General features: G+C 43.2%; 1 protein-coding gene across 2 annotated transcripts in view; it reads right to left on the minus strand.

The window, feature by feature from the left end:
* The window catches only part of CPEB4 (cytoplasmic polyadenylation element binding protein 4), a 388,153-nt gene that overhangs the window by 178,305 nt on the left and 193,301 nt on the right, over positions 1–16,547 (minus strand). The window contains exon 4 of one of the 2 annotated variants that reach the window (XM_086931573.1): positions 5,737–5,760. The exons of the other annotated variant lie outside the window; for it this stretch is intronic. Coding sequence (XP_086787699.1) covers positions 5,737–5,760 — 24 coding nt within the window. The remainder of the gene's footprint in view (positions 1–5,736; positions 5,761–16,547) is intronic. 2 annotated transcript variants of the gene reach the window in all.

Consider the following 16,547-nt stretch of genomic DNA (forward strand, 5'->3'; position numbering starts at 1 on the left):
GAGTCTCAAGCAAATTAGTAGGCCTGGGCGGTAAATTCCGTTCCGTTCGCCGAATTTGCAGAATTTTGGGTAATTTCGAGTTCCGCTGAGAACGCGGAATTGCCCAAAAATTCTGCGTTCCGCGGTTTCGCAGAATTTTTTGCTTGTTAGTGTTCTCGAAATGCGTGTTTGCAAGATATTCCCTCCCTCCCTGACATTGTTCTACATTCACACCATCAATTGTTTTTGCATTTGAGAAGAGGACACCCATTCATTTCGTACTCAAAATTACGTTTAGAACGTTACAAATATACTGTAATTAACAGGAATTATATTGAAAACTTTTACATTCCCAGACAGCCGTGTGTGGCAAAATGTTGCTTTTATAAATCATCTACAATTTTATGTGCGTGCTTAACCTGTTTAACCGGGAGATAAGGACTATGGACTGGAGTAGTTACTCTAAGGTACAGAAAAAAAAGAAACCAATCACTCAAATCCTGTTTTATGTTATTTCTTTGAACTGAAAAAAATACAAGGAATAGGAAGCGGTGAAGGGCCACCCTCAGTCCTCAACTAAAATCTCGAACCCGAGGGAGTAGGAAGCTGTCTTTCGAGAGAACAGCATAAATCAAATGTAATGATGTGGAAATGTAGCAGTTAGAATCATTCTGGAATGGGAGGAGTAACTGAATTTTTGCAGAATACGGTGGATGAACAATCAGAGTAAAGTCCTAAAGTAAATCCCCCAAGTCCAGCAAGTGAATATTCCCAGAGGTGAATTTTCTACTCCCAAGCTTGTGGCGAATTTCAAACATTTGGAGTTTGAGGAGGAAAGAAAAAAACAACAACAAATAAACCCCACTATTTGCGGAAATCCCAAACTACTGCAACCTATAAGATTTTTCATTGTCCTCACATTTAATGTTTCGCTTATGACAGTGGGCATGCCCTGTTAGTAAAATCTTATGTAAACAAATACAAAAAATTAAAAACAGGCTTAGAGCCACTATCATTTCCCATTGGTATGCTTTGACAGCACTCTTGTTTCCTTGATTCCTATTGGTCACTGCCTCCTGCTCGCCTCCTACTCCCTGCTGCTTATTCAATATTTTGTCTCTGCCATGGTGCATGGGTGAAGTACAGCTTCCTGTCCAAGGCTAATGTCCTCCCACTGGCAGCACGATCCTGCAAGTGCTGTACAACATGTCTAAAAAAACACCGACAAAGCCAATCGATCTTGCATAGGCGAATCCTATTGACTGTCTTTTCATGTTGTGAAACCGATTGCCTTTGTAGAGTGCTCGCCATTTGCATTGTAATTGTTCTGAAAACATCTAAATCTGCATAGTTTTAGGATGAAGCAGATACACACCTCAGGTGTCTATCAAAACTGGGGACTCTACAAGAATATAGACTGCAGTACGTCTTCATTGATTTAAACTCTAGAGAATGATCACAGTTAAGAGTCCGATGTCGTTGAAAAGTCTTTTTCTGCAACCTTGTAGGAGGGAACACATAGATGCATAGGGCCATCAGTCTTTAGAAACATCACATCAATGATAACCGTAAGGTGCAGAGAGATATACCCTCTGGTTCCAAGCAGACATATCTTTGAAGGTGGAATAACTAAGCGAACTGAAGAATCAATCAGGGTCCTTATAAACTTGCACCACTGTTTTGGAAAGAGATATTTAGTCTTATTTATTGAAATGCTCAGGTTGTGAAGTGTCGCAAATGATACATGGATTTCAACATGCAAACTGAACCTTCACCAACCAATCATCAAAGCAGGAGAAACGAGAACCCTTTAACATGAAGATCAATCAATCAGTTTTTTATAAAGCGCAACTACTTACCAGTAAGGGTCTCAAGGTGCCGAGTGGTTGTGGGGGTTGGATTGGGGGTAGGGAGTGGATCTGCAGTTCAGTATATGAGCCAGGTTTTGAGGTCCTTCCTCTCCTTTGCGGCAGCGATGATGACTGCCTAAGGTGCAGAGGCAAGAAGTTTCAGGTCCTCACAGCGAGGTAGAAGGATCTTCTTCCAGCACATCTGTGGGGATGGTGGCTAGGGCCAGTTGGGCGGAGCGGAGATGTCTGGTGGGAGTGTAGAAGAAGAGGCAGTGGTTGATATATGCAGGTTAGGAGTAGTGGAGAGCTTTATAAGCAAGCGTGAAGAGCCTAAAGGTAATTCTTTTGTTGATAGGTGGCGAGTGAAGGTCTCTCAGGTGGCCAGTAATGTGCCTGTGGTATAGGAGGCTCAGGATGAGTCTGGTCGAGGCGTTCTGGATGGTCTGCAGTTTCTTTAGGAGTTTCTGGGCGATGCCGGCATAGAGTGGGGTTCCGTAGTAGAGTCTGCTGCTGACGAATGCATGGGTGATGGTTTTCCTGGACTCTGTGGGGATTCACTTGAAGATTTTACTTGGGGAGCATGTGGAATCATGGCAACGAAACTGCGTTCATTTGGTGGCTTGTTGAGAGCGAGGAGTCCAGGATGATACCAAGGATTCGTGCATGGTCCGTGGGTGTGTTTTCAAGCGCTGTTAGCCACCAGGAGTCGGTCCAGGCGGAGGGGTGGAGCCCAGGATGAGGACTTCGGTCTTGTCTGAGTTAAGCTTGAGGCAGCTGTCCTTTAGATAAGATGCAACAAATAAAATAACATTCTGTGGCCCTCTCAGATCAATTTAGGCAGTACTCTGGACATCTGAAGAGATGGTGTTCACATCTAATGGCAGTACTTAAGAACCGATGATGTTCTATGATTGGTTTAAGACAATAGGCAAGTTACAGAATCACAGATGTCACTGAGTCCTCAGTCTGCAAGATCTCCAACATTTGAGGCACAGCCAGCATGAGCTTTTCACTTTGAGAAGGTTTACCAGATTCCAAGTATTGTGAATCATCCAGATGATTGTCTTCTGCACAATAACATTAGTGAACTCCAGATCTTGCTCATTTACTGCAACACTAGAAGAAGAAGCTTTTGTATGTTTACCAGGATGTCTCAAAGGACATGGGGTATCTTGGTAGAAGAGAGAGAAAAGGAAGGTTGAGAAGAAAAACTACATTATGCCTTGAAAAGTCTTGGGTCACAAACAGGTCAGTGATGGAAAAAAGAAGATACCAGGACTTGAACTTGGGATGCACGCTATTAAATGGAAATTGGAAATGACCGCATCGCTAAAGGGAAGTCAGCCTGAGTTACCTGAGCTGAGGTGATGGTTATTCCAGGAGATTGAACGTCGAAATCTATACTTGTTGTAATTGTTACCTTTGCGTGTTGTCTAACATTTTAAGTAAAAACACCTAAGATGGCTGCTAAGAAACTTCATGCTGACAAAATGAAGAATTGGCACTCAAAGACTTGGATCTCTGAATTCCACTTTATATGTCTGAAAAACAGCATCTGCAGAAGGTTGTGGGAAAAAAATCAGTCAAATGGAAAATCCATGATCTAATACTGGATCGTATTGTCAGTTGGGAAACGAGAAGCAATACATGCAGTCACAGCTTGGCCTGATTTTTTTTAGGGCTTTGCTAATTTGAAGTTACTACAGGATTACATCCCCTCAATGAACTAAAAAATAAAACAACTCTTCAGCATAAGTGGTAGAAATTTTGAAAACTTAGTGCGATTGCCCCATTTCTGCATAGATTATTATGTTACGACAATGGCCAAATGAATATGTCACAAGAATGGAGACAGATTTTCTTAAGACTCTTTTCCATTGTGATCCTATGCACTTGTTTCCTTATCTAACGCCTCAGAATGAAGGAGGTTGATCTTTAACTGTTCCCTCGTCGCTGTGACGTTGGAAGATCGGTTCTGTAAACAGCCCATAAACCGAAAGTAGTCATTCTTTTAAGTATTACATTTTGTATTTGACACTTTGGCTATAGAAGGCTCAAAATGCAGCATGTTTTATTAAAGCTAGGAACTGATCAATTAGCAAAGACAAGTAAGACAAAGTATGCTCTCATAGGAGGGCCATCTGCAAAAAAAGGATTTGCAGTGGCAGGCTTTAAAGCTGTGCTTGCGGTAAGATTGACAAGGTACCATTTTCTCAATTAAATGGCATTTGAGGAGTACAAAACTCCCTCAACGTGTACAGTATATCACTGCCTAACATCAGAGAGCCAAGTATAAACGCCAGGAAGGGCTTCCCTGAAATTCATAGAATTAACAGGGGAGTAATACTTGATACTGTTCTAAACTAGGCAACATGTAAAAATCGTCTTAAGTAATAACATGGCTGCATATTCAAACTTTCATAAGGAAAATCAAAAACTTCACCAGGTGGTACCAAGTAATGCATTAATTCTACACTAAAAATGAATCAAAAATTCCTGTGTGTACACATGGATTCAAGGAGAAGTGGTAAAGATGGTTGGGAAACATCTTCTGGAAACAGACAGAATTGTTTCGTCATGCTAACCTTTTTAGCATATGGCTCAGCATTTATTAGCACCTATTTAAACTTCTTTATCCTTTTTCAGCTTTTTCTGTTTTATAGCACAGGGGAAAGACTCGTTAAAAATAGGCTATAGTACAATTACGGTGCAGAAGTCCTGCTCACTAGCCCATTTGAATAATCAAGAGTAAGACTATATGTTTTCAGGATTATCTACCCTAAGTAGCAGAATCAGCAACCCCCATTACCACAGCTACAAGGATACTGGAGGGTGTGTAGATTATTCTTCAAAATGAGAGACCTAACCAAATGAGCCAAAATGAGACTTTTTGGGGGAAACGGTTCAGGGAAAAAATTATAGAAGCATCAAGCCTGTTTGTGTCTGTGCCTTGAACTCCTCTCTACTAACTAGGCGGTGAAAGGCCCTGGAATGGCAGATATCATTAATCAAAAATTACTGATCTCAGCTGCTCCAAAATCATTCTTAATCAGATGTGGCATCTTCTGTTGCACTATATGTCCAGGGTCACTTTATTTACCGATGCCTACCTCAACATAAAGAGAAGATTGGTTCCTGAGATTTTACACCAGAATTAATCAGATGCCGATATATCAGATAAGAAATTCAGGCTTTGTGTGAGTCAGTCTCCAAGGTCGGCTTGTTACATTGACAACACTGCTTAAAACAATTCATGAATGACATTGGTAGCAGAAATCCAAGTTATATCTGTATCCAGTCAATAGAAAGAAGTCAAGAAACAAAATCCCTAACATGAAGGAGAGAGAGTCAAAGGACTAAACTTTGGTGAGCAAAAAGTGTAAATGATGAACCTTGGACAACACTGAATCCTCACTGATCAGCATAAAAAAAGCTGTGAGTTTTCTGGGCATGACTGGTCGGAGACTGGAAGTCGAGGTTAAGAGTACAGGATCACCCAGACATTCGGATGATTTGAAAGTCGTTTTTAGGACGCAATATGTTGTGAGGGTTGATAGAGAATGAGAACTGCAATCGCTCTTAATGCACATTTACATTACCCACTGCCACCAATTTGGTCCATTTATTAAGTGCCAGTAATGAATAGAAAACCACTCTAAACTGAAAAGCTCAATCATCAAATGTTCCGATTTTAGGTCTGACAAAATGGCGTAGGAATAAGTAGAAGGTTCCTTGAAATCATTTTATATCCTGGCAATTAAAGAATATAGTACACGCAATATCTCGTGAAATTTATTATCAATACAGTTGCGAAGGATCCGCAATTCATACTCTACAAATTGCAGTGTACATGACTAATGGCTATTTTGACAAAGTACTACACGAAAAAAAGTAATATTGTGGTTACCTCGCCTTCGCCCGTATGTCCTTGCTGCATGTCAACAGAGAAAGAAAACAACCTTTCAAACTTCATTATCAGTCATTAATAATTACATCATTGACATAGTTTCACTGATTGCATGGTAAGCTTAATGCGAACACACACCTAGTACCAACAACTCAATCAAAGAGCCTTTTCCTCAATTTTAAATTCCTTGCCACAGTTTTGTTTTAAGCTCCCCACAAGGCTCTTCTGTCACAGGGTACACGAGGATCAAAAAGCAAGTGCTAACTAATCGCATATTCTACATACCATTGTAAAAAAGATCAGGTTAATCTAAAAAATGGAAGAGTAGGAAAAAAGTTACCACAGTGATTATCTAGTTTCTTAGTTTTCCAGACTGCAGTAACTTTTTAAACTAATCTCTGCTCATACGTTTGGTATCCTTGTGTCTTTCAGATCAAGCCTAACAAAGGCAAGATCTTGAATTGGCATTTATTCAATAAGGAGATCCCAACCATATTTGATACACACACATATAGTTTGGTCAGCGTTTTATCAATTTAAAAAAGAAGGTTACAGTGACTTTATAGTTCGCTTCAGATTTTAGACAAAAAACAATAGGAATTTAGCAGTTCTAGTTATCTCAAGTAGCTATAACTTGTGACCTGAAGTAACTATAACCATCGCCCCAGCCATGCACATTGATCATCAATGAGGATATAGAAGATGTCACGAGTGATGTAATATGTAGGATAATTAGCAGTGCATGGCGAAGGTGTGAGTTAAAGTTACTTTATGGCACGATTTCTAGTAACTTGAGATATTTAGAACTGCTTCATTTCTATGGTTTTGTGTATAAAACATGAAGTTAAAATTGAGTTGCGACAGACCCTATATTTATTATTGTCTCCCTCAATTCAAATTAAAAACAGTACAAAAGACAGTTTAACCAAATAGCTGTCTGAGATTACAAAGTGGTCAACATGTTTCGGCACACTCAGACATCATTCGGTCTAGTGCCTTTGTCAGGACCCACCAAATACTTGCTACTGCATCAATGTGAAAAAAGGAACATACAGAAATTAAATACTAGTACACTAGAAATGCTGGTGTTCTTGAATAAATATTCACTTTAATTCAAGTCCAGAGTTTGCGTTTATTTGGTATCAATCAGGAAACGTATAATATATATATATATAAACTTAAAAATGGTTTGCCACCAAAGTGTCCATTGATAAAGCTACTAGACCACCTACAGTAAGTGCCCTCAGTATTAACGCTATTCCATTGCTACACAACACTCACCAATTACAAGAGGATGTAGAATGCAAGGATGACCCCTATCTTAACTTAATTAATGATGACATTAGATTAGATCTAGGCCAAGCAAGTGGCTTTAGACCAAAATCTTTGTTTCTTCCACAAATAAGCAATGATGCGATAGAGGTCTTTGGGAAGAGGGTAATGTAAGCTGCATTTTAAAAGATGTAACATAGCAAAGCACACATAAAGGCTATTGAATCCCTTAAAAACAATAACATTGTTGTGAAAAAAATCGGACAAAGGTGGCAACGTAGTGGTCCTTTCTAAAGAAATGTACCTGCGTGAAGGACACTACCAGCTGTACAACAAAGACAACTATGAAATATTTAAAAGTGAAATATGAACAGTCAATCAAAGAATACTAGAATCAATTGGGAGAATGGAAAGATCAAGGACTACTTGAGAAGGAGGAATTTGAGTTCCTCTATTGTAAATATCCCAAGCTCCCGGCTTTTTACCTTCTCCTTAAACTGCATAAAAATGCCATCAATCCCCCCGGGAGAGCGATCGTGTCATCAAGGGGAAGTTGCTTTGAACATACCTCACGTTATGTTGACTTTTATCTGCAGCCACTGGTACAACAGCTTCCATCATTCATAAAAGATTCTGGTGACTTTTTAAGACTGATTGAGGACATTGAGTGGGAAAGTAATTACATGTTGATGACTCTTGATGTGACGAGTCTATATACGTGAATTCCCCACGAGGCAGGGATAAAGGCCTGCCGCCATTTTTTGAAAACGAGGTCTATTTCATACCTATTCCATACAGAAATGATCATCGATATGATGTACAAGTGCCTGACACAAAACGTTTTTATCTTTGATAAGGCAATATACTGTCAGATACTTGGGACTGCGATGGGAACTTGTTTTGCTCCCAGCTTCGCGGTATCTCGGTTGGTGGGAGGAGCGGTTTGCCATCGCAGTCCCACTGTATAGGGAATGTGTAGTCAGGTGGGTAAGATACGAAGACGACCTATTTGGCGTCTGGAATGGAAGCATAGACCAAGCCAATCAGTTTGTAGAACTAATCAACGAAAACACTTTGAACTTGAAGTTCAGTAGTAAGATTGATAAGGAGAAAATTGAGTTGCTTGATCTGAAGTTGGAAGTGACAGGCCAAAGAATAGAGAGCAGTTTATACCGAAAGGAGACCACTGGAAATAGCCTGCTCCATGCAGAAAGTTGCCACCCGATGAGCCCGATACCTAGTATCCCGCTTGGAGAACAACTACGAGCAAAATGAAATTGTAGCAGCATGGAAAGTTATGAAAGGGAGAAGGAAACAATGATTCTAAGATTCCTTGAGAGAGGGTACTGTCAGAAAGACATTACAAAAGCTTGTGCTGAAACTGAGAATCGATCACGTAAAGATCTGATCAAAATCGAAACGGTGCAAACTGAAGAAAAGGAGAGGGAAATGAAAATCAGATTCATCACCACCTATTCCAACCAGGCCTATGATGTGAGGGAGAGCTTACAGAAATACTGGCCAATCCTTAAGACAGATAAGGACCTGGCTAAGGTGTTAAAAAGCTACCCACAGGTAACCTATTGCAAGGCCAAATCATTGAAAGATACTCTGTGTCCGAGTACCATCCCACAAACACCTAAAATGATTAATCCGGTCTGTGGCTTTTTCACCTGTCAAAAATGCTAAGCGTGCAAATACAGTAAAAACTGTAAACAGGTAAAACTTTCCCCTAACAATAAACCATATCTGATTAAAAAATATGTAAGCTGCAACACCGATTACGCAGTTTATGCCCTAAAATGTCCATGTGACAAGTTCTATATTGGCAGCACTATACATCCGGCCAAAAAGAGGGTCCTGGAACACCTGAGGGCCATCACAAAAGAAGACAAACAGTACCCTAAAGCCACACACTTCAAGGAAGCACACAAATAGAATACAAGCCTTCTCTCATTCTGTGTCCTTGACACTATCCCTGTGAGAGAACGAGGTGGCAACAGGTTACTAGAGTTAAGACGCCTTGAATCTAGTTAATAATAGAGTACCAAACCACACAACCTTTTGGGCACAATATTGATGAGGAACTGTCAGTCCACCTGGGCTAGATGGTAAAACACATTGGTACGGGCCATAGCCCTTTGAAGCAATTTTGTGAATATAGTAGTTAAGTCTGAAGTATTTCATGATAAGAATCGCTATTTAAGTTTTTGCATAATGTATGTCTTTTTTAATTTTATTATAGCTTTTTTGTGACTCTGCCTTACTGTATGTGTTTTCTGCAGGCCTGCCAGCGCATGAAATCTGGGATGACAAGCTCTGGACTAAGTTTATTGATAGAAGTAGTGCGGCGTTAAAAAAGACATTCGTTTGGCAATATGGGTGGTAACAAACCCCCCTTTTTAGGTTTCGCCTGTCGAAAGCTGCGCAAGCAGCCTTTCGCGCAGGCGAAATCTAATGACTTTCACTGTGTGGCTTTGTTCCGCCTTCTCTTTCCATTGGCTAGCTCCATAAATGGAGGCTAGCCATTGGAAGAGAGATCTGCTCGTCATTCTGCGAGCAGATTCGTGGGCGTTCCGGCGATTTTTAGGCTTTTCGCTACGTCATGCGGCTGTGGGCGTGTTTTTTTATTTTTTGGGGAGGTTTTTTTTGTCATTCCGCCGACGGAAGTCGTCGTCCTTGGTGAGTGCTTGCTGTCCTGTCTTCCCCCGCCCCCCCTCCCGCTGTCCGTGTGCCCGTTACCGCCCCCCTCCCGCTGTCCATGTGTGCCCGTCCCCGCCCCCCCTCCCGCTGTCCATGTGTGCCCGTCCCCGCCCCCCCTCCCGCTGTCCATGTGTGCCCGTCCCCGCCCCCCCTCCCGCTGTCCGTGTGCCCGTTCCCCCCCCTCCCGCTGTTCGTGTCTCTGGCATAGTAAATGCTTGTTTCTAGTTCTTAGTACTGCCGCCTGCTGTTTCAATAAACCCTCTGTGCAGCAGATACCACCCCCCCATGAGTGATCCCGCTGCCTCCGCCGTTTGTTTACCTTTCAGAGCGTGGCAAATGCTTTGCAATCACAACTTTATTAGTCACTCATGTAATCACAGCACGATTTATCTCTTTAAATCCTCGCAACCAAAGAGGATGTGAAACACGTTCAAGTCACTTCCTTTGGTAACATCGGCACCGCGATTTTGAGTTTATGGCTGACGGATTGCTGGTAAGCATTCAGCATGACCGTTGAGCCCGGTACACTCTCTTTTGATGCTGATCGATATGGTATCACTTCTTTTGATACTGAGCACATTAGCACACAGTTAACTGCATGTGTATTTAGATGCAGTCTTCGAGTGCACCGCGTTTTGATGTTGGAGCCTTGGTACGTAACTGAGTAAGCAGTTCGTAAACTGTACAAACGAAGCACATTTCCATATAACATCATGTGAGCACCTATGCCATGCGCTGAGTTTCATGGCCACATCTGTTTTATATTCCCCCCCCCCCCCCCCCCCCCCCCAAGTCCCGGGTGCTTCATGCTCACACAGAGCATTCATTTTTAGCCGTTCGATTTTTTTAATCCGTACAACCTCAGCATTATTTTTTTTATTAACTTTTAGCACACGCGCTTGTTCTCTCTAACATCACTCCGTTTATGGGTACTTTAAAAAGTAATAACTTATTGTGGGCGACGTCCACATATCAGACAACTGTTAAGCCTTTTTGTACCAGGAGTTTTTGCCACTTTTAAACTTGTTGCAGTGTTTCGTTTTGTAGTATGTTTTGCTTCGCCGCAGAAATATTGGGCCTTGCTCAATAACAAATACCTTTTCCTAATTCACAGCTTAGTTTATAAATGTGCCGGCCATGCACCTTAAGCCAACATATAAACACACTTATGAGCACAGCTCAAACTACAAAGATGGGACAAGGAAAAGGCAGCGCGAACAGGCTCAGATACATGCAAGGTCGCTCAGCTAAGCTTCCTAATGTCGGGAAATCCACAGCTATTTATGAAACCCGCTTTTGTGCATCCTATATAATTGTAGCGCGAGAAGAGTTGGATTGCACTTTTAGACCAAAGTGTCCAAAACTGCAAAAGTGTGTCTTGCAGCTTAGCGTATTAAAAAAATTAATTACCAGGTTTGTGAGCTGCAGACGCTGGTCAGATCAGGTTTTAAGAACAGGTAGAGAAGGGATCGCATTCCTTAATCCTGGATGGTAGTCAGATACCACTTTCACTCTGGTCCTTGAGTGGCAGTGGTTAAACCACGGCTTCTCAGCAACCGCACACTGCTACTCACCACAGGCAGAACCTCCAACATGTAGGGGGCTGGACTTCCTACGGTAGGAAATAAACAGTGCATGGCTTTCAAGCACTGGATCTTTTGCCATGTACTCACTGGTTATCTTCATACCGGTTACTTTCATCCTTTCTTGTTCCATTTTTTCCTCAACTGGTGGCTTCCAACTCAGAACAGGAAAAAACTTCACATGTTTGCTGAAAATGTAGACACCATTTGCCACTAGCTTGAATGTAACACATAAGCAGAGTCTAAAGGAAATGAGGATTACCACAAGTACCAGACATTTTCTGTCTCTAGATCTTTTAAATAACACACCACTCTGACCATTCCATAAAGCAAGAATGCAAAAGCTCATTCTCAAATCACTCCATTGTGCCATCAGCCAACCACTGCATGCAATCCAGTTACAGAATACCCACTGAAACCTGCAAAAGAGATCTGTGCTCTACCAAGCCTGTATGTTATTTTGTAACAGATTAACATTACTTACAAAATGCCACGTAGACTTAAAACTCCTTGACCGTTATTGATTGCTTCGACATGAAACCCCAAGCTCTTCACAAATACTAGGCCTGTGGAATGTGTAGGCGGGCTCTACCACAAATCAAAGCAAATCCAAACTGTTTAGGCTGGATTTTTATTTGCAATTTGTACAGCTTGGATGTCTGAATCTGTGAATATCAGACCCTGCCTGACTGAACACTGGCATCATTTTGTCCATGTGCTAAACCCATTACGACTGAAGCAATTGTAAGCCAATACTTGGTGCTTTATAAAAGTTCTAAATAAGCACACCATTCTGCCTTGAATGCCATGTACTGTCTTTCTTCTCTTTAGTTTATCCATGTACTCATTACTTCCGTTCTAAAATAGGTGCTACTTCCTTTATTTTGTATTTAATACATTTATCTTACAGTGGAAATAGGTTTGCATTTTGGTGCATTGCATCACAATGCTCTTGAGTACAGCATGTATCCAGTCTCATTGCCTCCCGTTATCTTCTGCCATCACTTTTTGCTGTGCCTCCGTGGCCCTCCTTGCACGGACTGCTTTGCGGCAATCGCACTGACTCTGCACTCCCTCCCCTGCACCATCATAGCAGCAAATGGCAGGAATATCATCCCAGGCCTGAGCACGCGCGGCGCCTGTCAACCCGCATCACATTCACACTGTCACAGGGCCGTCACTCCCAGCCCGTCAGCCCTTCTCCCAGTCGCTGTCATCATTTCTCTCTCTTTTCCTACACTTCGTAACTGTCTTTCTCAGCTTCAACTATCTCTAACAGTGTCTCTTTCTCTCACTTTTCTCTCAAAGTCTGTCTTTCTCTCTGAAGTTCTCATTGTCTGTTCCAGTCTCTTTACTACTCTCTCGCATAATCTCGGTTCAAGGCACTTTTCATACAGTGACTTTCGCTCCCTTTGCCGTCACCCCTGCTCCTCTCCCTTCCTCCCTCTCTCCCTCCCTCCCTCTCTCCCCAGGCTGGAGCTAGACTCGTGGCTGTGGCTCAGCTCGTGGGCTTCTGGGGGCCTCGCGCCAAAAACAAGCCAAGCTTTCAGGGAGGTGATGTTCCCTGGTGCTACACTTGTCACCCGTGTACCATCTGGTTTGAATCCCGGCCTCGGCTGAACATCGGCTGTTCAGACTTAAATTGGCTTTAAATGCTGCTGTTTAGGTTTCGCCTGTCGAAAGCTGCGCAGCAGTGTTTCGCGCAGGCGAAATCTTATGAGAATAGATTGTGGGCTTTGTCCCGCCTCTGTCTTCCATTGGCTAGCTCCATAAATGGAGGCTAGCCATTGGAAGAGAGAGGCGCCCGTCATTGTGCGAGGCGATTCGTGGGCGTTCCGACGATTTTTTCCCTCTCCGCCCCTTGTAGAACGTCATGCGGCGGTGGGTGGGTGTTTTTTTCAACCCCCCCCTTGATGTTTTCGTCTTTTTCGAAGTGCCTTTAGCCGGAGTGGTTTGCGAGATTTAAGTTGTCAGGAAGTTGTTTTTATTTGCGATCAGGTAAGCAGCATTTTGTTTTTAAAATGTTTTCCTTTTGTACGTGTACACCGTCTGTCGTCTCCCTGTTTGTTTTACGTCTTTGCGTGTCTCGTTGCTGTTCTCTACATGCCCCGTGTTCTACATGTTTAGCTTTCCACGGTATGTTTTCCCTTTGTACGTGTACCCCGTGTCTCATGTCGTCTCCCTGTTTGTTTTATGTATTTGTGTGTCTCTGCGGTTGACGCGCCTTCCCCACCTCCATCGGAACGGGCTGAGCGAGCTTCTTCAGGGAATGGGGAGGGCTGTAGTCTTCGTGTCTGATGGGCTGGAGGGGGGAGAAGCTGTAGGCGGGGATGGTGGAGAGACTGGAGGGCCAGAGACGTCGAAGGTTGGAGGGGAGAGAAGCTGTAGGCGGGGATGGTGGACGGGCTGGAGGGAAGACGAAGCGTGGACGCTAGAGGCTGGTCTGGGGACATGGTGACGAGGGACGGAGAGGCTGATGGGCGGCGGAGGAGCGCTGGCTGGAGGGGTGAGCTCGGGCTGCCCCCGGTGTGCTCCAGAGACCTGTCCGCACAGGGCATCTCTGGCTCGCCTGAGATGAAAGGCCGCCCCGCTGGCCTGCAGCCGTACGTCTGTCCTTTCATGTGGCCACGGGCTGCCTGTGGGCGCGAGGGGGTGTCGGGGGCACAGACGGAGGCTTGTCGCTGTGGGGTGCAAAAGGAACAGATGTATTTATTTTTGGATAAATTTAGTGCGAGGTAGAACCACGTTTCCTGCCCTGGGAGACCGCATGGAATAGGTGAGGGAGGGCTGGGGTGAAGGGACCCAGAGGCGGGGAAGACGAGCAAGGTGTGGAGAGAGAGGTGAGCGATCTGAGAACAGAAGGGCCCCTGGCCCATTAGAAGGTCTCTGATAGGCTTGTGCTTACCGGGTGGTTATACCTTCCCGGTGCTGTAGAGACCCTCTGATTTGCAGGGTGTATGGAGCTTCCTCAATCTCTTAAAAAGTCTCTGATTCAAGGCTGAGATCTCCCTCAGTCAGTCCAGAAAAGGTCGTTTGACAGTCTCGATCTGGGTGATAAAACCTCCACAGTTATATCCACCGGCATAATCCGGACAACCTGGTTACTGCCATCTTCATCCCCTCACCCATCTGCCCCAGCCCTACCGGCCTTTCAGAGGATCCTCGTCTAATCACCCAATGTTCCTCCACACCTCTCTTAACAACGCGTGTTTAAAAGCAGAAATGAAAGCGCTCTGCCAGGCAGCGACACCCTGGAACAATGTCAGGAAGGGGTCTTGGGGAGGTGGGGAAACCCCGTTGGAAGCAGAGGAGTGCAGTGATGTCATGGGAGCCATCTTGCATTGTTGGTGCTGGCAGAGGCCTGGCATGACGTCCCAGTGGTACCCACCGGAAGTGCGGGGCAGTGTGACGTAGGAGGGGTATTTACTGTGGCACTGGGATGAAATACTAAGGTGCAGTCCTCATACTGACGCGATAAGCTACTTATTCATCTGTACAAAAATCCAGGCGTGCACTGTCTCCTATAATAATTATTGTAATATGCTCAATCTAAGAATACTGTGTAGGAAATCATGTGTTCATGTGCTTCTAATCACTTTTAACACAATTACTCTGACTTTGGAAAGAAAAGCTTAACTGAGAGAGAAAAAATGTGAGAACATTGGAATTGTTGTGCCCGCATACTTCATGTTTTTTTGACTCTCAACAGATTAGGGTAAATGGTGTGCTTGCTGCTTAAAAAAGCTTGAAATGAGTTTACTGCAACACAGATGTCGAAATAATGGCATGTCTTGCCTATTTCTGCATACACAGGACAATTATTTTGCAATTGCTAATGTTCTATGGTGAAAGTGCACCGATGCTGAAGAGTGGTGCAACTCCAGTGTGGTGCTGGGCATGAAAGCCACATATGGTTGAGAGTTAAATCTTGTTGATACTTGAGTGTGCACTTTACCTGTATAAAAGGCCCCCTATTAATGCTTCGGAACTAAGCAATGTCATCTCTCCCCACGAACCTTCAAACTTGAGTATGCTTGAGGCGTATGATAAACTTAGAGACTATTTGATTCTGAAATCCAGTTTTACTGAGAATAGCGATTGCATGGAAGTTTAAGTCCCTAAGAAGGTATGGTCTATTTTGAGATCCGTATAAGGCAATGTGCTTTATCCCACAGCCCAAGAAGACATGTTTGGGATTGCGACGATCCTTATTGATGAAAAAGGGCTACTTCGAAGTTAATCACACTGCCTAAAGAACTGTGACAGACAGCTAAACTGTGTTCACCCTACAGTGATTTCCAAATTGGTGAGGCATGATTCTCTCTCGTGTTATGGAACCATTCTGGTGCTTGGTGAGGGCAGCGTGCAGATTCAGAGTGCAGATTCAGAGTGCAGATTCAGAGTGACTCGAGTGATCTTACGTTAGGTGACGCCAGTTTCCTGCTTACATTGAACACCGCGGAGATAGGGGCGAGTTCGTAAAGGGCGGGGCCTGGATACTCCTTTCTCCGCCAGTGAATAATATATGTCCGGAAAAGGCTGTGCCATTTACTCAATACATTTCTATAAGATATATAAACGAATTTGTCAAAAACAATAATAAAAGCTCTAACTTTCACAAAAGCGAAACCGTTGCATTGTAAATGCTTGTTTCATTTCTTGCGGATAAATATATAATGGTCCTTATGACTTTAGCCCGTTCCTTGATTAAAAAAAAAAACATTCTGATGAAGTCGTAACTAGGCGCACTGGCGCAGAATTGTTGTCACATTAGACAGCATCATTCCCCCCTTCGCAAGAATTGGTATCCCGTGGAACCATAGAATTTCATTAGTACTGTAAATGCACGGTGACACACAGCCTTAGTCATTCATGTGCGGGGGAAATATAAAGTTTCATTTGAAATGCGCGAGATGCGTAGAGCACAACGGGCTAGTTTAAGGTGCCTAAAAACAACTAAATGTTTCTATTTTGTTTTGAAGTTTTATTGCCAATTACGATGAGTCACTCTTGCCTTGATGCTCAATGCAAATTGTCAATAATGTAATGATGAATGTGCAACATGAAATGCTGGCAGAGGTCTGTCTTCACTCTTTATTCTTTCACGAGTCACATGTTTTATTTAAATCACTGTTGAAATACAGCCCGTCACTCGTGAACAAGGGAACTGTGTGTTTCCGAAACGTGTAGAGGGTTGCCTTCTCAATAAATTTTTTGAAAGCAGTTGTGGTGCCGTGGATCGTGGTTTTGTTC

Source organism: Lissotriton vulgaris, chromosome 7 (assembly GCF_964263255.1).
Source record: "Lissotriton vulgaris chromosome 7, aLisVul1.2, whole genome shotgun sequence".
Classification (NCBI taxonomy): domain Eukaryota; kingdom Metazoa; phylum Chordata; class Amphibia; order Caudata; family Salamandridae; genus Lissotriton; species Lissotriton vulgaris.